The sequence below is a fragment of the Heterodontus francisci genome, chromosome 9 (assembly GCF_036365525.1).
Source record: "Heterodontus francisci isolate sHetFra1 chromosome 9, sHetFra1.hap1, whole genome shotgun sequence".
NCBI lineage: Eukaryota > Metazoa > Chordata > Chondrichthyes > Heterodontiformes > Heterodontidae > Heterodontus > Heterodontus francisci.
Genome location: NC_090379.1, coordinates 15,416,058 through 15,432,764, shown reverse-complemented (window position 1 = coordinate 15,432,764; position 16,707 = coordinate 15,416,058). Strand labels below are relative to the sequence as shown.

Below are 16,707 nucleotides of genomic sequence, written 5' to 3'. Positions count from 1 at the left end.
CCACCATGCGCGGTGGACACTGCTAGTACTGTACTAGGCCTGGGACCAAGACCATTGCTGGAGCCCTGGACCCCAGGTAAGCATGGCAGGGTTGCTGGGGCCAGTCTAGCAGGCTCTAGTGTTTGCGGGGAGAGTGGTCTTTGAGGGGCGAGCTCGCGGAGGGGCAGCTTTTGCCACCGGGGCCCTCAGCGGGCCACAGATTGCCCATGGAGGAGGCCCTCCCCCCCCCCCCCATACCAAGCCCACAGGGAGGCTGCCTTCTTTTACTGGGTAACCTCTCAATGTAGCAGAGATCGGCTTAGCCACTGGTACAATACCAGCGCCAGCAGGAAGAGGCCCTTAAGTGGCTATTAATGAGCCACGTAAGGGCTTCAATTGGCATCTTCATCCTTTCCCGCTTGGCAAAATTGCATGGCAACGGGAAGGTGATGGGCACTCCACCTGTTGCCTTCCATTGTTATTTTATGGGCCACCACCCCCCGCCTGCCATCCTGTCTTCCAAGGACCCATAAAATTCCGGCCGCTGTGTGCAAATTGGTTGCTGTGTTTCCTATATTACAACAGTGACTACACTTCAAAAGTACTTCATGGGCCATGAAGTGCTTTGGGAAATCCTGAGGTCATGAAATGCGCTATAATGCAAATCTATCTTTCATTAGAAGGTTAGGGGATGAGGTGAAGAGGGACGGAAGGAGTCTCATGTGGAGCACAAAGGCTGGCATGGACCAGTTGCACTGAATGGCCTGTTTTCTGTATTGTACATTCGACACGATTCTATATAATGGCGAGACTGTTAAACATGGCAAACTGGAAATGGAGCCAAATTTCTCACTGGAATATCAGGGCAAATTGTTTTAGTTGTCAGCGGATTTAATAGGAATCGATGTCATTTTTTGTATATTTCAGTAAGGAATTGCCAGCTTGAAGATCTCCCAGCATGGAGTGATGGACGCAGACTGCCGTAGGTCCAATATAATACCTCCAAGCTAAAAATAAACCCACTAGCATCAGGGCGAGGGTGTCTAATCAATAGCCCCACTTCAAACTTTATTGTCCTGAGCTAATAACTGATTTGTTACTGGATAGACATGAAGTATTAGATAAAAAGAATATTGCAAAGTCTGGATCTGGTCTACACTTAATTGATTTCGTTTGCTCTGCCCACTGAATTGCTGAAGTAGGCATTTTATTTTCCTGAATTAGCTTTTACATCATATGGCTTTCAGATTTATAAAATCATTGAGCACCTAAATGCCTTTCTGCAATTCCATTCATCAATATGGATTTATTGACAGTGATTGCAATGGCATCAGGATACTAGGGGTTTGCATTTAACCCATTCGCTTAAACATTCTCAGATGCATCTGCCTACAAATGTTCCGTGGAAATTTCACTAGTGTATGATCCGCCACGCACGTGATCAGCGCCGTTTGGGGTTTGCCTTGTATTTTTTTGGTCTATTAAATCCAGTTTCCCAACTCCCCTCATGTTGTCAACCATCCAGGTTATTTTTATTGCTGAAAATAGAGACACTTGTCGAAGCTTTTCGTCTTGCACTCGTCAGGACAATTAGCAAGAATACCAATGTAGGGGAAGCAAAACTCAAAACGGTGTCCAACATTAAGATTCTGCGATTGGACAACATTTGCTAAATAATCCTCAGTATGCTAAGAATTACGCTGACAACCAATTTAAGATTGTCAGTCGGGCTCGCAGTGTGGCACATTTTTGCATACTGGAAGCTACATATCTTTATACACAGGGCCCTGTTCTTTGCAGACAGAACATGTACACACATTGCACCTGTTTCAGCCAAACAAAATAAGTGACAGCCATTCGCTGGTTCATTCCTCAGGGCAATGCCTTGACCAATCAGAGTCAAGCTGCCTGGTTTAAATTTCAACAAAGTTTGGCAGTTAACGTCAGTCGCCTTAAACTGGTGCATTCTCCGTGGCAACGCCTCTACCAATCAGAGTCTATTTGCCAACCAATCAGCACTCTCTTCTTATACAATATAAATTTGTTGCTTCCCTTACATTGGTATTCTTGCAAATTGTCCTGATGAGTGCAAGACGAAAAGCTTTGACAAATGTCTCTATTTTCAGCAATACTCAAGTTTAGTACTATCAAACAACTATTATTTTTATTCATTCACAGGATGTGGGCGTTGCAGACAAGTCCAGCATTTGTTGCCCATCCCTAATTGCCCTTGACAACTGAATAGCTTGCTAGGCCATGTTAGAGGACAGTTAAGAATCAACCAAATTGCTGTGGGTCTGGAGTCACATGTAGGCCAGACCAGGTAAGGGCAGCAGATTTGCTTCCCTAAAGGACACTTGTAAACCAGGTGGGTCTTTACGACAATCAATGATAGTTTCATGGCACCATTACTAACACTAGCTTATAGTTGCAGATCTTTATTAATTAATTGAATTTAAATTCCGCCAGCTGTTGCAGTGGGATTAGAACCTGTGTCCCCAGGGCATTAGCCTGGGCCTCTGGATTACTCACTCTGTGACATTACCACTACCCCACCCTCTCCCCATTGCCTTTGAGAAGGTGTTGGTGAGCCATCTTCTTGAACTGCTGCAGCTCTTCAGGATTATGGTATTTTACAGTGGCTTTGATACAACGGGAAGGCTTGCTGGGCTATTTCAAAGGGCAGTTCAGAGTCAACCACAGTGCTGTGGCTCTGGAATCACATATAGGCCAGACTTGGTAAAGACAGCAGATTCCCTTGCCTAAAGGCCATCAATGAACCAAATATATGTTGACAGCAATCTGGTAGTTTCCTCATTACCATTATTGATCTAGCTTTTTATTCTTGGTTTATTTAATTAATTGAATTTAAATAAAATAAATGTTACAATTCTACAGTGGGTGCAGGAGCAGAGGGACCTGGGTGTATATGTGCATAAATCATTGAGGGTGGCAGGACAGGTTAAGAGCAGGTAATGAAGCATACAGCATCCTAGGCTTCATTAATAGGAACTTAGAGTACAAAATCAAGGAAGTTATGTTAAACTTGTCTAGAACACTGGTTCAGCCTCAACTGGAGCATTGTGTCCAGTTCTGAGTGCCACATTTTAGGAAAAATGTGAAGGCATTAGAGAGGGCGTAGAAATGGTTCAGGAGAATGGTTCCAGGGATGAGGAACTTCAATTATGTAGATTGATTGGAGAAGTTAGGATTGTTTTCCTTAGAGAAGAGTAGGTTGCGAGGAGATTTGATAGGTGTTCAAAATCATGAGGGGTATGGACAGAGTAGATAGGGAGAAAGTATTCCCATTGGTGGAAGGATGGAGAACAAGAGGGCACAGATTTAAGGTAATTGGCAAAAGAAGCTATGGTGACATGAGGAAAAACTTTTTCTCAGTGAGTGGTTAGGATCCGGAATGCACTGCCTGAGAGTGTGTTGGAGGCAGGTTCCATCGAAGCATTCAAGAGGGAATTGGATTGTTATCTGAAAAGGAAGAATGTGCAGGGCAACGGGGAGAAGGCCAGGGAGTGGCAGTAGGTAAAATGCTCTGTGAGAGCCAGTGCGGACACAACAGATTGAATGGCCTCTTTCTGTGCTGTAACAATTCTGTAAATTTCCCAGTTATTGTGGGTGGGATTTGAAACCCCATGGCCAGATTATTAGCCCAGAAGCATAACCACTATGCTACTTTATCTGTAGCCACTGAAGACTGATCTCTGGGACACTGCAGCAAAATGCAGAGAATAATCATTGGGGCATTAAGCAAAATTGTCTTTTCTTCATTTTCTTTAAACACTTTCATTTACTACTTATACAAATATTGGAGATGGGGAACAAACAGACTAATTCACTAATAGTCAAGATTAATCAAATTGAGTAATGAAGGGGAACATTTTTAACCTAACCCACCCATCGGAAAGTCGATGCTTTTATAGCCCGCCCGCTTCTAGATCTCCGTTGAAGTTAACGGGGAGTAGTACTGGATGGGGATTTTCTGCCGAGCATAATCAGCTGAAGTTGCCCTCTCTCACTCTGTTCCCTTTCCAATTAGCAGTGGGAAGGTAGCGCACTTGGAGGATGGACCAATGGCGGGAGGGGTGATTGGAGAGGGTAGGTCATGTGAAAATTCCAGAAATAAAGCCAAGAGTTTGCAATGCTATCCTGGAAGTGTGACTTGCACTGGGCTATGGTTCCACAGATGTCCCGATGCTAGGTAATGTATGAATGTAGGTAACATGTTGGCAGGTGATTCAGTGATTAGGTTCGATCCTAACCTATCTCTCACATCCATATGTATACAGCAGGAGATAGATGATCAGAAGCAGGAATTATGACCCATAGGGCTGAAATCTTTTCAGCCACTGAGTCATAGAATGATGCCGCACAGAAGGAGGCCATTTGGCCCATCACGTATGTGCCAACTCTTTCAAAGAGCAATCCCAATTAATCCCATTCCCCTGCTTTTTCCCCATAACCTTCAAGTATTAATCCAATTCTCTTTTGAATGTTGCTCTGCGTTTCCACGACTTTTTCAGGCAATGCATCCCAGGTCACAGCAACTCATCATTAAAAAAAATGTTTCCTTACGTCACCTCTAGTCCTTTTGCCAATCACCTTAAATCTGTGTCCTCTGGTTATTGTACCTGTGTCACTGGAAACAATCTCTCCTTATTTACTCTATCTAAACCATTCATGACTTTGATCACCTCTAACAAATCTCTGAACCTTCACTGCTCTGAGTCTAGGAAGCTCAGTTCTACATTAGTCAAACTAAATACTAAAAGGATCCAGCTTAGATTTGATTCGGGTCCTCTATTTGTGAAGGTAAGTTCAACACTCGGCATGTTGCATAGGGAGCAGTTTGGAGATGGGACTCCCAACTGCAGTACTGATTTTCTGACCCACCCTCCTGACAAGAGAGGCTCCCTGATGGAAGTCTATACATGTACCTTCATACTCATTCTCCTACTGACCCTGATTTGGGCTTTCAACAGTTTGCCTGATTTCCTGTGCTAAAGGTTCCACATTCAACTCTCTGAAGACCTCAGTGTCACTGCCAGTAGAGGGTTACTGAGAAAGGGACATCCCTTGTGACTGACCCTATTCTTGACCCTCATATCTGTCTGAAATAGGATCAATTTATAATTAGGATCTCTAAGAGTGTATTAAAATAATCAAGTGACATTTTTATTTATTCTGATAATGGGGGTGATTTATAGCATGAGCATTTTAATCATAATGGTGAATGTAAGATTATCCTATAGGAATAGCTTTTGTGCAATTTACATCAAAAAGAATCTGTAATAGGTTCAGTTCAAGCAACAATTTGGTGTATTAGAAAACAGTCACACTGTATAATTGGGCTCAATTTGACTTGTTCTGTTTGTAAAAGACATGTGAAGGCAAGAGATATCGTGTTATATAGAATTGAACTGTAAAAGGAAGAATAGAAGACATTTCATAATCTAACCTCCGATCCATTTCTGTTGACACCCTGCTGCTGTAGTCATGGTGTCTCTGTTGTGAAGTTCCCTGTGGTTTTGGAGGACAATGTAGCTTGGCTAACAAGGTTGATCAGCAGCCAATGCCTGTCCATTGGTTCAGTTGGTTGAACTCTCATTTCTTCTTTGCCCTCCGGTGCCACCTAAACTGTACGTTGTACTGTTAGGGAGAAAGACTGATTGTTGGCCTCTTCATGAACTGGAACCCCAAAGCCGTACAACAGTAAAACTATCAGTCACTTCCTCACAGAAAGGTGAAATGGTGAAAAACCAGACTCATGGAATATTCTTATTGTGCTTTGCAGGAACAAGGCAAGATTAGTGTCGTTTTCAACGTTGGAACAGATGACATCGTCATCAAGGAGTCCAGCAATGTGGTGAATGATGGGAATTATCATTTGGTACGTTTTACCAGGAATGGGGGCAATGCAACTCTTCAGGTGGACAACTGGGCCGTAAATGAATTCTACCCTTCAGGTGAGTGTTACTGCCTCGTCTATCCTTACACTTTGCAACTGTATTATTAAACAGTGATAATGTAACAGGCATGCCAAGTCCTACCTCAAAGGACAGAGAATGTGGAACTCACTAGCACAAGGAGTAGTTGAGGTAATATTTAAGGGGAAGCTCGTTAAGTATACAAAGGAGAAAGGTAGGAGGAGCCTTGTGTGGAGTATAAACACCAGTATGGAACTGTTGGGCTGAATGGCCTGTTTCTGTACTGTAAGTACATCGGAACATAGGGGCCTGAATTTTGAAAGCTCGTCGCCTATCTCGGTGGCGAGCTTCAAAAAAGCAACTTATGTGTCACTGAACCACCGCGATGATGTAGAGGGGGCGGGCATTCCGTCCCCGGCAATGGCACCCAGCGCCACTGCGCAGGCATCAGTGCCATTTTTAAAAGGCTTCAGGCCCTTTAGTTAGAGTTACATTTTTAAAGGTACCTGTGTCCAGAAAATTGAAATAGAATTTTAATATAATTTTGTATTAATTGCCCTCTCCTCCCCCCAAAAAATTATTTGCGGTCCCCAACATTTCCCCCCCCCCACCCCCCCGCCCCGAAGTTTATAAACTATGACCCTCAACCCCTTCCCACCATCCATGTAACAAATAGGAAAAGTTTTCCCCGCTCCCCCACTCCCGCCCTGAACACTTCACTCCTCCACCCTCCCCACCAGCGTTACGCCTCGGATCTCCGCGGGAGTTCCATCCACCGGCCAGAATATCACCGTGGATTGTCTGTTGGGACAAGGTAAGGTAAGGGGGGGGGGGGGGGGATGCCCAGCAGCCTCGCCAAAATGGGGCAGGGCCTTCTCAGTGTCGAGGCGGGCCTCTCCCGCCACGACCCCCGATGCGGGGGGGCTGGTAAAATTCAGCCCATGAGCAGGTGTAGGCTATTCAGCCCATCGAGCCTGCTCTGCCATTCAGTATCATCATGACTGATCATCCACTTCAATGCCTTTTTCCCACACTATCCCCATATCCCTTAATTTCATTTGTATTTAGAGATCTGTCAATCTCTGCTTTAAACATACTCAATGACTGAGCTTTCACAGCCCTCTGTGGTAGAGAATTCCAAAGATTCACAACCCTCTGAGTAAAGAAATTTCTCCTCATCTCTGTCCTAAGTGGCTTCCCCCTTATTTTGAAATTGTGTCCCTGGTTCTCGACTCCCCAACCAGGGGAAACATCTTAGCTGCATCTACCCTGTCTATCCCTTTAAGTATTTTGTAGGTTTCAACTTGATCACCTCTCATTTTTCAAAACTCTAGAGAATACAGGCCCAATTTCCCCAATCTCTCTTCATAGGACAGTCCCACCATCCCGGGAACAAGTCTGGTGAACCCTCATTCCACTCCCTCTGTGGCAATAATATCCCTCCTAAGGTAAGGGGACCAAAACCGCACACAGTACTCCAGGTGCGGTCTAACCAAGGTTCTATACAATTGAAGCAAGACTTCACTACTCCTGTATTTAAATCCTCTTGCAATAAAAGCTAACATACCATTAGCCTTCCTAATTGCTTGCTGCACCTGCATGTTAGCTTTCAGTGACTTATTGACAAGGACTGCCAGGTCCCTTTGTACATCTACACTTTCTAATCTCTTACCATTTAAGAAATACTCTGCACATCTATTCCACCTACCACAGTGGATAACTTCACATTTTTCCACATTATATTCCATCTGCCATGTTCTTTCCCACTCACTAAGTCTGTCCAAATCCCCTTGAAGCCGCTTTACATCTTCCTCACAACGCACATTCCCACCTAGGTTTGTGTCATCTGCGAACTTGGAAATATTACATTTGATCCCCACATCCAAATCATTACAATATATTGTGAACAGCTGGGGCCCACATACTGATCCTTGCGGTACCCCAGTAGTCACAGCCTGCCAATGCGAGAATGACCCATTTATTCCTATTCTCTGTTTTCTGCCTGTTAACCAATCCTTAATCCATGCCAGTATATTAGCTTCCATTCCATGTGCTTTAATTTTGCTAACCAACCTCCTGTGGGGGACTTTATCAAAAGCCTTCTGAAAATCCAAATATACTATGTCCACCAACTCCCCTTTATCAATTATGTTAGTAACATCCTCAAAAAACTCCAACAGGTTCATCAAACATGATTTCCCATTCATAAATCCATGTTGACTATGCCCAGTCAGAGCATTATTATCCAAGTGTCCAGTTATCAAAACCTTTAGAATAGATACTGCAAGGATATTCGTCCCAGTCCTGTTAAGGTGTAACCCCGTCCATCTTGTACAGGTCCCACCTGCACCCAGAAGCGGTCCCAATGCCTCAGAAATTAGATGTCCTTCCTCCTACACCAATTCTCCAGCCATGTGTTCAATAAATCAATCAATCCCCCTATTCCTATGCTTACTAGCACATGGCACTGGGAGTAATCCCGAGATTACTGCTCTTGAGGTCCTTTTTAAAAAAAATTTCCTTCCTAACTCCTTAAAATCTGCTTTCAGGACCTCATCCCTCTTCCTACCTATGTCATTAGTACCAATGTGGACCACGACCTCTGGCTGTTCGCCCTCTCCCAGAAGGATGTCCTGCAGCCGCTCCGTGACATCCTTGACCCTGGCACCAGGAAGGCAGCATGCCATCCTGGAGTCACGTTTACTGTTGCAGTAACGCCTGTCTGATCCCCTGACTATCGAATCCCCTATCACTATTGCTCTTCTACTCTTCTTCCTCCCCTCCTGTGCAGCTGAGCCACCCCTGGTGCCACGGACTTTGCTCTGGCTGCACTCTCCCGAGGAACCATCGCCCTCACCAGTATCCAAAATAGAAAACCGACTAGCAAGCAAAATAGACTCAGGAGACTCCTGCACTACTTGCCTGGTTCTCTTTGACTGCCTGACAGTCACCCATTCCCTTTCTGCCTGCATGCTTCTAACCTGCGGTGTGACCACCTCCCTAAACGTGCTATCCACGTAGTCCTCCACCTCGCGGATGCACAACAGTAACTCCAGCCGCCACTCGAGTTCCAAAACCTGGAGCTCAAGCTTCTGCAGTCGGTGACACTTCCTGCAGATGTGTTAGTCTCTGGACACATGGTACATCCATCACTTCCCACATACCGCAGGATGTGCATTCCACTTGGCCAAGCTGACCTGCCACACCCTAACTTTAAAAACGTTATTACAATTAGAATAAGTAGAATAACTTACCAGTTACTCACCAATCAGCTTTTTCCCCTGTACCAAAGTAAGAGCCAGCTACTGGAGGCTGATAAAAGGGAGAAAAAGAAAGAAATGAGCACCTCCCTCACCAAACTCCCTCACTCTCCAAACTCCACTTTACACTCTGCAGTCAAAGCAGCTCTCAGTGCAGATGAAGCAGCACTGAGAAAGCTCTGCTTTTATGCTTTCTGAAGAACAACTGATTCAAGCTTCTGAAAACCAGTTTAAGCCAGCTACCTAAGTAACTCGCTGCAGCTGCTCCCAGAGAGCTTGTATCCCCCTGTTTTAAGGCTGGAATAAAACATAATTTCTCTTAATTTAAGGAGTAATTTTTGATTAATTGCTAAATTGAAGAAAAAAGCTAGACTTTAGATCGTTCCCTCTCACCAGACTCACCAGCTCTCAGTACAGTACTATATATGCATGTATAGGGTCCACCAGTGTTTAATGGTCTTGAGGTAAAAGGCATGGCAAGGAAATGCCAACAGGAGGTTGTGAATAATCAAATAAAATCTGAGCTGACTACTTTGTCTTGTAAAAGGCTGATTATGAGAAATCCTGCAGGCCATCCATATCAGAGTCCAAATATACACCTTAGCAACTGGCTAACACTGTGGCACTGCTGCTGGCATGGAATATGTGCCACCCACTATACCTGGGGTTCAAGAGGGGTTCAAGACCTATTGAGCTTTACTCATTCTCAGGATGCTCACATAAGTATAGCAGTTTGGTACAACTGAGTGGCCTGCTAAGCCATTTCAGTGGGTTGTTAAGAGTTAACCACATTACTGTGGGTCTGGAGTCACATGTATGCCAGACCAGGGTAAGGACAGCAGATTTCCTTAAGGGAATCAGATTGGTATTCACGACTTGGTCCAGATTTATTTAATTAACAGAATTCAAACCCCTAGCTGTGGTGGTGAGATTTGAACTCATGTTTCCGAATTATTAGTGCACCCCCTGGATTACTAGTCCAGTAACAGAACTGCTGTGCTTCCAGACCTGATTTGCCACGTGGATTGACATTGGCTAGTGGTAGCATGCCTTCCTTCAAAGTAGGGTAGGGAAATTCTCATTACCCGCATCCCTCTGAAGCCAATAGAGGGGGCTCGCTAACAGTTTGGTTTGGGAATTGATCCTGGGCATAAGGTAGTGGAAGACAGGAGCCATCTAAAATGATGAGGAAAAATTCGAGTTTAATAAACGAAAACAAGTAACTAATGATTTTCACAAAGGCTTCTCATTTTCTTTTCCATCATGCTGGGGGATTTTATTGCTGGGTAATGCCAGCAATGCAAAACTCACTCTCACCAGCTGTAGAGACCACAGTTAAAAGAAAAAAAAAATCTCACTGCTTCTTTCTTGGTTGAGCTTGGCCTTGCAAAGGACTGCCCACAGCCAAGAAGAACCATTGCTAGCCTCAGTCAACGTGTATCTTCTGATCTGTATAGTTCAGTCCCCCATGAGGTGAAGTAGGCACCCAACAAACCAAATAGGGAACTGAGAGCATAGTACTGACAGCGTAGCTCAGTGGGTTGTACTCTCACTTCTTAGTCATGACAGTCATGGGCTCCAGAAACTTGAGCACATTATCTAGGCCGACAGTGCTGCATTTTCAGAGGTACCATCTTTCGGATGAGACGTTAAACTGAGGCTCCCCTGCCCCATCCTCTCAGGTGGAGACAACATTTCTCATGGCAATATTTCAAAGAAGAACAGGGGAGTTCTCCCCAGTGTACTCCTTTTGGGCCTCCTTATCTCGAGAGACAATGGATACGCGCCTGGAGGTGGTCAGTGGTTTGTGAAGCAGCGCCTGGAGTGGCTATAAAGGCCAATTCTGGAGTGACAGGCTCTTCCACAGGTGCTGCAGAGAAATTTGTTTGTCGGGGCTGTTGCACAGTTGGCTCTCCCCTTGCGCCTCTGTCTTTTTTCCTGCCAACTACTAAGTCTTTTCGACTCGCCACAATTTAGCCCTGTCTTTATGGCTGCCCGCCAGCTCTGGCGAATGCTGGCAACTGACTCCCACGACTTGTGATCAATGTCACACGATTTCACGTCACGTTTGCAGACGTCTTTATAGCGGAGACATGGACGGCCGGTGGGTCTGATACCAGTGGCGAGCTCGCTGTACAATGTGACTTTGGGGATCCTGCCATCTTCCATGCGGCTCAAATGGCCAAGCCATCTCAAGCGCCGCTGACTCAGTAGTGTGTATAAGCTGGGGGTGTTGGCCGCTTCAAGGACTTCTGTGTTGGAGATATAGTCCTGCCACCTGATGCCAAGTATTCTCCGGAGGCAGCGAAGATGGAATGAATTGAGACGTCGCTCTTGGCTGGCATACGTTGTCCAGGCCTCGCTGCCATAGAGCAAGGTACTGAGGACACAGGCCTGATACACTCGGACTTTTGTGTTCCGTGTCAGTGCGCCATTTTCCCACACTCTCTTGGCCAGTCTGGACATAGCAGTGGAAGCCTTACCCATGCGCCTGTTGATTTCTGCATCTAGAGACAGGTTACTGGTGATAGTTGAGCCTAGGTAGGTGAACTCTTGAACCACTTCCAGAGCGTGGTCGCCAATATTGATGGATGGAGCATTTCTGACGTCCTGCCCCATGATGTTCGTTTTCTTGAGGCTGATGGTTAGGCCAAATTCATTGCAGGCAGCCGCAAACCTGTCGATGAGACTCTGCAGGCACTCTTCAGTGTGAGATGTTAAAGCAGCATCGTCCAATAACCAATATTTATCCCTCAGTCAACATCACAAAACCAGATTATCTGGTCATTATCACCTTGCTGTTTGTGGGAGCTTGCTGTGTGCAAATTGGTTGCCGCCTTTGCCTACGTTACAATAGTGACTGCACTTCAAAGATTCTTCCTTGGCTGGAAAGCAGTTTGGGATGCCCTGAGGCCATGAAAGGTTCTATAGAAATGCAAGTCCCTTGTTCTTTTTGAGTCAAGTCTTTCAGATAACATTTTTTTTAAAAGCTAAAAGGAAACCACTGAGGATAATTTATGTGAGAACAAAAAAAAATGACAATGACTGCATTCAGCTCAGGAGAACTGAGTCTCCTACAATCAAGTAACTTGAACACCTGCTGCTACTGGCAGCCTCCCGCAGGGAAACTGGAAGCTGTTGATTGCATCCATAGCACAAACTTGTGTCAGTGCCACCACTGCCCGTGCAGTGCTGGACGGCAAATGCCTTCTTAAAGGGGCACTGCCTGCAAAATCCTTTGACAGAACTTTGTTTCCTTATGCTTCAGGATGGGGAGGAATGTAAAGAGAGAGTCCTTCATTTCTCAATGACGTTACCTATACATATGCTTCAGGATGCAATTTCTGTCACTGCATCATATAGTCAGAAATGAGTGAGGTTTGCAAATGCTTTCAACCCAACACGTCAGAGCAAACTTTACTGTTTTTAGCTAGCTGTATTTATCAGTTTAATTGCCCTGCTCCCTGCCCCTGATGTAGTCAGAAATGGGTAGAAATCAGTTTATTTATGATTTGTTTTTAAGCATCGATCCATCAGTTAACTATAACACACAGAGATATTCATAATGCTTAGTATTTAAGAAGTAATATTCAGTTACAAAAACAAAGCAGATCAGAAGGGATATCCAACTTCATCGCAACTCAACAACCCAGTGGCTGCAAAGTGCAGTTATGAATCCATTTTACAGATACATATATTTTTATCAGGGGTGGAAGCATTGGTTAGCTGTGTATTTTCAGCCTTCGATACCTACTGTGAAAATGGAAAGTAATTGGGATGAATTATTGATAGGCAAGTGTTGTTGCCTCAGACACACTCCACATTACTGCACCTTGATAAATAATATGAGAGTCAGCCAGGAGCTGCGAGTGCCAGTTCCCATTTGGTTTATAACTTGTATTGGATGCTCCTCCCAGTAGTTTAGTTAGTAAAACCCAGCATTGGACTGAGGGATGATGTTGTGAAGACACCAGACCTGACTGGTTTGTGTTGAATTATTTGATTTCCACTTTGAAGGCGGGTGAATAAGACTAGAATTGGCCTCAAGAGGGGGAAATAGGAGTTAGTGTTGCCACTCCTGGGGGACTGTGGTACAGATTCACCAGAATGAGAAATTACATAAACTAGCCTTGTATTCCCTGGAATATGGACAGTTACAGGGTAATTTGATTGAGGTTTTTTAGATTTTTTTGAAGGAACCAATAAGGTAGATAAAAACTTTTTCTGATGGTGGAGGGAGTCTAGGACAAGGGGACATAACCTTAAAATCAGAGCCAGACCATTCAGGAGATAAGTTAGCAATCATGTCTTCACACAAAGGGAGGTAGAAGTATAGAACTCTCTCCTACAACAACCAGTTGATGCTAGCTCAATTCTTCATAATGAATCTGAGATGGTTAAATGTTTGCTAGCCAAGAGTATTAAGGGATATGGAGCCAAGGGCTGGTGGATGGAGTCAAGATATAGATCAGACATGATCTCATTGAATGTGGCAGAACAGGCTCAAGGGGTTGAATGGATGACTCCCGCTGCTGAGGTTCCCAACACGTGCTGGAAAGTGCATGAACATTGGGTGAGCAGGTACAACTGAAAGGTCAAATTGGGTGACCTCACACAAGAAGAATAACCACTTGGGTGAGGTGGCAGAGGATGATCACCATTTCAGCCATGACTCAGTGCCTTCTGGAGATGAGGCAGTAAACTGAAGTTGGGGCGGGGGGGGCGGTGGGCAAGTGGGGAGGAAATCAAAAGCAATTCCGTTCATTTTACTCATGCATATTGATCATTAGCAGGATGAATTCATCTTTAAGGTACATTTTTATACAAACAAATCCACAATGATTACTGGGGGAATTAAAAAATCTAATGTTATCAAAGCTAATGGCTTGGCATGCCTGTTTCCAATTAACATCATTGCTGATCCTGAACCTAGATTCATTGCTGTTCTTCCAGGACTGAATATAGATGAAGTTTATATGCAGAAATATTGAAAGTGTATTGATCTGAACTTGCAAGAGAACCGGCCATCATTCTGTGAGGATATTCTGAGGAAGGCCAACCTCAACACAGGCACTGACAATTGTTTGGTTATCGGGGAACTTTTCTGATAATGTTTAGTTCCTTAACACCCCTATAATCAGTGCGTGCCTTCTTAATTAAGTGCTCTGAAGGCAATCATCTTTGCGCCATGGCGACCAACTCCTTCCTTCTGCTTGTAGCCATTTTTCACATTCTTTACAGAACCTGAGTATGTAAATGTTTTGCCCAGCAACCCAGAGAGTGCTTAGAATGTGGAACTCACTACTACAGAGACTAGTTGAGGTAAATAGCATAAATGCATTTAAGGGGAAACTAGACAGACACATGAGTGACAAAGAAATAGAAGGATATGCTGATGGGTGTTGGGTGAAGAGAGGTGGGAGGAGGTTCGTGTGGTGCATTAACACCAGCATGAACCAGTTGGGCCGAATGGCCTGTTTCTGTGCTGTAAATTCTATATAAAGTATAGCCATAAGCTAGAAAAACTCAGAAAGGCCTTAGAAATACGTTGAAGTTACAACACACACACACACACACACACACACACACACACACACACACACACACACACACACACACACACACACACACACACACACACACACACACACACACACACACACACACACACACACACACACACACACACACACACACACACACACGGCATATGGCCCAACCTATCCATGTTGGTATTTACCCTCCATCAAAGGGAATAACGCGAATCACATTTACCTACCCTATTCCACTATCCCTTCATCTCCTGTTCTTTCATCCAACTCTCTAATCTAATTACTAACTAGAGGGGGAATATAACAGGAGTGGGATTGTAGGAAGTTAACAGGAACCTTGAAAACGGCAAACTGAAGGAATTTAATAGGAAATGTGATCAAGGGAAATTGTTATAGTGGAAGTATATTGGGAGTGAGATAAGGGTGGTAAAAGTTTTGGAACTTTTCTCCACAAATGACGATTGATGCTAGACCAATTGTTAATTTTAAAACTGGGGTTGATAGGTTTCTGTTAACCAAAGATATTAAGGGATATGGGGCAAAGGCGGGTATATGAAGTTAGGTTACAGGTCAGCCATGATCTCATTGAATGGCAGAAGAGGTTCGAGGAGTTAAATAGCCTCCTCCTGTTCCTATGACTGTGGGGATGGGAATATTACAGGGACTGTGAATATAACTGAAACTGTAATCATGCGATTTGTTACACTACGGCTAAAGAAGGATTACCTTAGTGGGAATGTAACATGGATTGCAATGTAACATAGATTATTATGTGGGGGATGCATTAGGAGGGTTTTTTAATGGAAGCAAGTATTATAACTAGGGCTGGAATACGCAGCGAAGTCGTCTATTTATCCTCACCCTAAATCCGGACGATTCAATGAGGATGTTTTATGTTTGAATGAGTTCGACTGCAGCCTGCAAGCAGCCTGGAGGTATCATTGTGTGCGAGACTGGGTTATTTATAGATAAACTCCTGGCTGATAGTACAGTGTTTCTGCTTGTAAGTAATATAATCAGAATTGATTCTGCTTGGATCAATCTAGCATTTCACTGCTGTAATTATGGAGGTGCTGTGCATTGTACAGATGGATCATATCATGCATAGGATACAGAAAATGCTCGAAGGTGTGTTTTATCTCCCACTATAATCTTTATAAGCAATTTTAACCAACAATCCCTTGCTGGGAATAGTGAATGCAATAATGCATTATTTTGCAAAACTCAAAATATTGGCTATTTTGAAGCAGATTAGTGCTCATCAACAGAGTATGTGAAATTTATGGATCACCTTGTGTTGGCACGCAACATTATTGTGCTTCTTAATCCAACTGTTCCCTCCTCCAGTATCTCTTAAAATGGAGAATTTCTTACAGAGCTGTGTATCTGTGGACAAAAAATGGCAACTATTAACTTCAATGCTGCAAATTGTCAGAATCCTTTTCCTCCTTGTCAAGCATGACCAAACTGGGAAGGATGGTCTATGTTTACCAATTGTGGGTCTTATTTGATCATCCTGAAACACTCAGTTGCTACTGCCCTCTTCTACTCCCATAATCTCTTCCTCCATGTAAACTCTCCACCCCCTTGACCTAGCCATCTCACATGGCCTTGCTACCCATGTCGTGCCAATTACAGATAAGGACATCTCTTGGTGCCAGGGTTTCGCAGGGTAGGTGTAGAGCACCAGCTTGAACTGGGCTGGAGTGGAGTATAATTGGCCCTTCCTGCTCCATCGTTTTTCTTAGTAAGACAGCGCAGCACAGCTAATTGTGAAGTGGGCCTGCCATCTTCACTCCTCTTTTGCTGCCCAGCAGTGAACAAAACCATGTTCCAATGTTCCAATGTTGCGATCTTGTACAGGATGTCAAAGTGTTTATTTACTTGCTGTGCTGTGTTCATCTTTGCCAGTTTGATATACAAGACTCTCAGGTTTTTGTTTCCGTACTGCGAGCCATGGGGTAGAATCACTGTTCA

At 44.2% G+C, this 16,707-nt stretch overlaps 1 protein-coding gene across 3 annotated transcripts in view; it reads left to right on the top strand.

Annotated features, from left to right (window-relative positions):
* Nucleotides 1–16,707, top strand: part of LOC137373596 (neurexin-3-beta-like) — a 586,548-nt gene that overhangs the window by 380,589 nt on the left and 189,252 nt on the right. For all 3 annotated transcript variants that reach the window (XM_068038598.1, XM_068038597.1, XM_068038596.1), the window contains exon 3: nucleotides 5,786–5,957. In XM_068038598.1, coding sequence (XP_067894699.1) covers nucleotides 5,786–5,957 — 172 coding nt within the window. The remainder of the gene's footprint in view (nucleotides 1–5,785; nucleotides 5,958–16,707) is intronic.